General features: G+C 31.3%; 1 protein-coding gene across 1 annotated transcript in view; it reads right to left on the bottom strand.

Annotated features, from left to right (window-relative positions):
• Positions 1-417: 417 nt before the first annotated feature.
• Positions 418-4,358, bottom strand: part of PPP1R12A (protein phosphatase 1, regulatory subunit 12A) — a 212,931-nt gene continuing 208,990 nt past the window's right edge. The window contains exon 24 of the mRNA XM_012656311.1: positions 418-2,614. Within this exon, the coding sequence (XP_012511765.1) occupies positions 2,528-2,614 (87 nt within the window). The 3' untranslated portion in view covers positions 418-2,527. The remainder of the gene's footprint in view (positions 2,615-4,358) is intronic.

Below are 4,358 nucleotides of genomic sequence, written 5' to 3'. Positions count from 1 at the left end.
ATCTTTGCATGTATTATTAAGCCTATATTTGCAGCTAAGAAAAAGCAGAGGTCTAATTTTAAAAAGCCATCAAATATTTATGGAAACAAAATCTTGTACTACAAAGCAACTATCTTGAAACTGTTATTTTTTACCCACTTATAAAAAACTAGTTCTCGGATTCTGCATACAGACAGCTTTATGTAAAATATATAAACATTTGTCCAAATTGGTACACAGATTGCATAAATATAGCAATTAAGATTGCATTTACAGATGTGCAGGTACAATGCTGTGCAAATTATCACAATATTACAATTTCAAAAATTATTGGAATTGGTATCCAAGGAAAGCAATTAGTGAAAAAATACCCATGCAGAATTTAAATATCTCCGAACAAAATTTAAAATGTCTTCATTAAAAGTTCACACATTTAAAATAGTTTTATTCATTTTATTTGTATATGTCAAAATACATTTTTATTTCCAAAATAGTGGGTTTTGCAACTAGTTTCATGCAGAAACAAGGTCTGCTCAATACTACCAATAAAATCAATATAGCACAGTAGCTGTTCAGTTTTAGATACAAAGAATAAATAACCTAAATACAAAACACTAAAATATTAGAAACATGTATTTAATCATTCTTCACAGGCATCCAAACTTCACAAATATAAACCATAGCATGCCTAACTGTTGTGCAACCAGAACATGTTGCAATCACTCAAACTGATCAATTATCTGTATATTTTACTTCCACATAAGACCATGGAAATTCTCAATATTCAGACCCACCATTCATACAGTTCAAATATAACCAAAAATAAAATTCCCACAACTATCCTTGTACCTTTAAAATCAAGAATCCTGAGCTTGGTAGTAAGAGCATAACCTTATATCTTCATAAAACCAATCAAGAGAGAGAGGACTGAAAATCCTGCTTACCAAAACACCCTTCCCCAAACCCAAAGTAATCTAAAATAGGCAGTAGAACACAATGACCTTTTAAAATGAAGGGGTACAAATTCACATTTAATATAGTATACAATACAATCAATAATACAATCAGCTACTATAAGCTTTACAATGTATAATTTATTCAAATGGCTGAACTGTTCAGTGGTTAAGGAGACAGTTACGTGCCAGAAAAATGTAATATTTTTTGCATGGTTTAATGAAAATATAAAAGCTATTTGTCCAAATAAAAGCCATCTTCACTACGTACTTGGTTTTGCTTTTTTTTTTTCCCTTAAAAAAAGGCCACTGAAATGTATAAAATGGTCTGAACATGATGGTGGTATCAAAGTCGATGCCTCTTCACATGGCAATAACAGTGCATTTAACATTAACTCATGGGTTAAGTCTGCAAATGATTTCATAGCATTACTTTGGCTAGCACAACAGTTTTAGACAGCACTCTGATAAATATAGGTATGTGAAATGTGAAGCAATTATCTTATGCAACTTTAATTATGGTTGAATACTATCAAATGAAAACTGAAAATAAAAGTAAAAGCACTTTACAGTAGAAAACTTTTGTAAAGATAGGGCTCCACATAATGTGTAACTTTTAAAGTCTTTACATCACATTGTTAGCAAATTTTGTTTTTAACACTATCATGGAGTAGCCTACTTTGCATTAACAGACATTTGAAATAAGAAAATAGTCAAGCATGCCATATGGTGGTCTAAAATGAAAACGATACACTTATTTGTATATACAGCATCACTCAGTACCTGCTAAAACGAATGTGAAGATTACAGAATCTAACATCTTATACTACAATAGTAAAAAAACAAAAACAAAAAAGTGACCAATGAAGGCAGGAAATAGGATTTCAAAGATCTCATCTCAAATGACTTTAAAGCATTCATATAAGAAATAAATGCATATTGCACAAACAGTGAAAGCAAATGTTCCACCAAGCAATTCAGTTCTGGGTGGGAGACAACACAGCATTAGCCTAATACATGACAATAATCGCAGAAGAGCAAGTGTTCTTTTCTGTAAATGAAAAAGCTGTGAAAACATAGAAGACTCTGCCACATGAAGAGTTAGAAGGAAAAAATACAAACCCAAACTTAGACATAAAGCCAAGAAAATTAAATATCAAAAAACTGGAAACTGTGGCACATCAAAAAATGTTGAATAACTGTCTTCTGTGAGAGCTGAAAGTTTTTGTTGACACAAAGTATTTATGTACAACTAAGGCGTACTGGTTAAATATCTGAGGCATATCTGGCCTTGAACACTTTCCTTATATGCTGGAGCTGTAAACAAGTTTTCTCAGTCATTTAAAAAAAAAAATCTTCTCAGCAGCTGCATTAACATGAAACAATGGTCTTGATAAAAAAAAAAAAAAAAAAAAAACCAACAAAAACCCCCAGAAAATTAAACAAAATGAAACAAAAATTCTAAATAAGAGGGCATTTGGCAGGATATCCAAAAATGACAGTCTCCAAGGATTCTTCCCAGGCTTCCAGTGACTGCCAATTATGGTCCACTGGGTTACTAATATGTGCAATTCCATTACTTGCTGCTTTTTTTTTTATTTGGAAAGTTTGCTTATAACTCTGATCAAGGCCCCATTTTCATCTTTTAGCCTCTGGTTGTCTGCTTTTAGGTCCGGTAACATCTATGAGAGAAAAAGAGAAGAAAAGGTTTTACTTTAATAAAAAAATAAAATATTATTTTTAATAAATGTTACATTTTCACCACAAAACACATGATCAAGCTTTGTCTAGTGTCTAAAACATGTATCAAGAAGAAAGGAAAAAACCCACCCAGATTTGTGAAACTAATTAGTTTAATAAATGATAGAATTAAAGGTTTATTCTCTCAAAGTTATCCATTGAAATTTACTAAATCACTTGATTTTATGACCCACAAGCACACCAGATTAGAGCAGCCAAGATAATGAAGCCTGCTTTTGTTAGGATAGGCTAAGGGAGTTCCTTTAATAGTTCCTGTCAGCACCTAAACCTTTTGCTTTCTGTCTGTCACACCTAAAACCATAATACTTACTATTGTTCCTCAAGAAATTGACCCCTCTAGGAAAGTATGGAAGGAGTTAGACTTGTTCTAAATTATTTAAATTCCTTATTCACCTATAGTACCTAAGTTTAATACCTAAGACAATGCCTAATTCAAGACAGATGTGTATTAAATGGTAACAAAACAACTATTACTATTACTATTCTTAGACTATAAAATAATTTTTAAGCTAAAGTAGTAAATCTGCATCTATGATCCAAGCATTAAAAAAATAACGAGTATTTTGAAGTGAACAGAAAAAAACACACCCTCATATCTTCAAAAAAATGCAACTCAATTTTCTGTTGTTTTACAGACAAATTGATGGAGGGAGTGGAAATATTACAAGTTAACTGAATTTTCTACTAAGAATGATTAAAATTATATGTCTCTTCCAGGTTCACTAGGAAATGAACTACCTTATATTTTGGTCTTTAAACTATACTTTCCAAAATATTTAGTCCTCTTTCCTCAGTTTGTAAAATATACTAGATTATCTAATTAGATAAAAGTAAAACTTCTACTTGCAAAACTATCTTAAGCAAAATCTTTAGGAAGAGTTTAATTTTATGTGGAGCCAATCAATTCTTATCTGTGTCCAAAATGTTTACATATAAAATATAGTAATTTGAAGTTTACCCATTTGGATATCTGTAATAGAGAATTAAATGAATATAAACTAAGATGGTCCTGATTGCTAATGACAGTATTTTGAAAAACAGATAATGCATGCTTAATCTTCAGCTTCAAAATATATTAATTGTACATAAAATATGTTACACTGTTTCTGTTCTATTTTCTTTCTAGTAAAGAACTGTAAATAATAGCCATATTTTAAGCCCTAAAATATTTGTAGAGCCAGAAATGTGCACAAGCTTTACGAAAGTACGGACAAGTCTTTAAATTCCTAAATCATTTCCTAATTTTACTGTAGTTCATCAGTTATAATACACAATTAGTGACACTTTCTAACATTCTAAGAAGCCATGCAGAATTAAACAGTTATATGATAAGCTCCAGACACAATGGCATTAATTTGTAAAAGTGAGCTCTTACTAAAACAAAAACACACTTACTAATACAAGAACACCTGCCTGGCTCTACCAAGAAGAAATGATGAAACTAAAAATTATAGGTTCACAGACTGCAGTTGCCTACAGAACCCTGAGCGCTTGGCTACCACTCTTGTCAAGGCCCTATTCTCAGTCAGCAGTCGCTCATTTAACTCTCTCAGAGTTTGAATTTGCTTTATTTGGTGCAGGTTCTGCAGGAATCAGAACATAAAGAAATAAGAATAAAAAATAAGAAAATGGAAGACAGCATGATAAGAATATAAAGAATCACAG

Source organism: Propithecus coquereli, unplaced genomic scaffold (assembly GCF_000956105.1).
Source record: "Propithecus coquereli isolate 6110/MARCELLA unplaced genomic scaffold, Pcoq_1.0 Scaffold50, whole genome shotgun sequence".
In the NCBI taxonomy this organism is placed as follows: Eukaryota; Metazoa; Chordata; class Mammalia; order Primates; family Indriidae; genus Propithecus; species Propithecus coquereli.
Note: the sequence above shows the minus strand (reverse complement) of the source record. Positions and strands in the feature narration are given on the sequence as shown.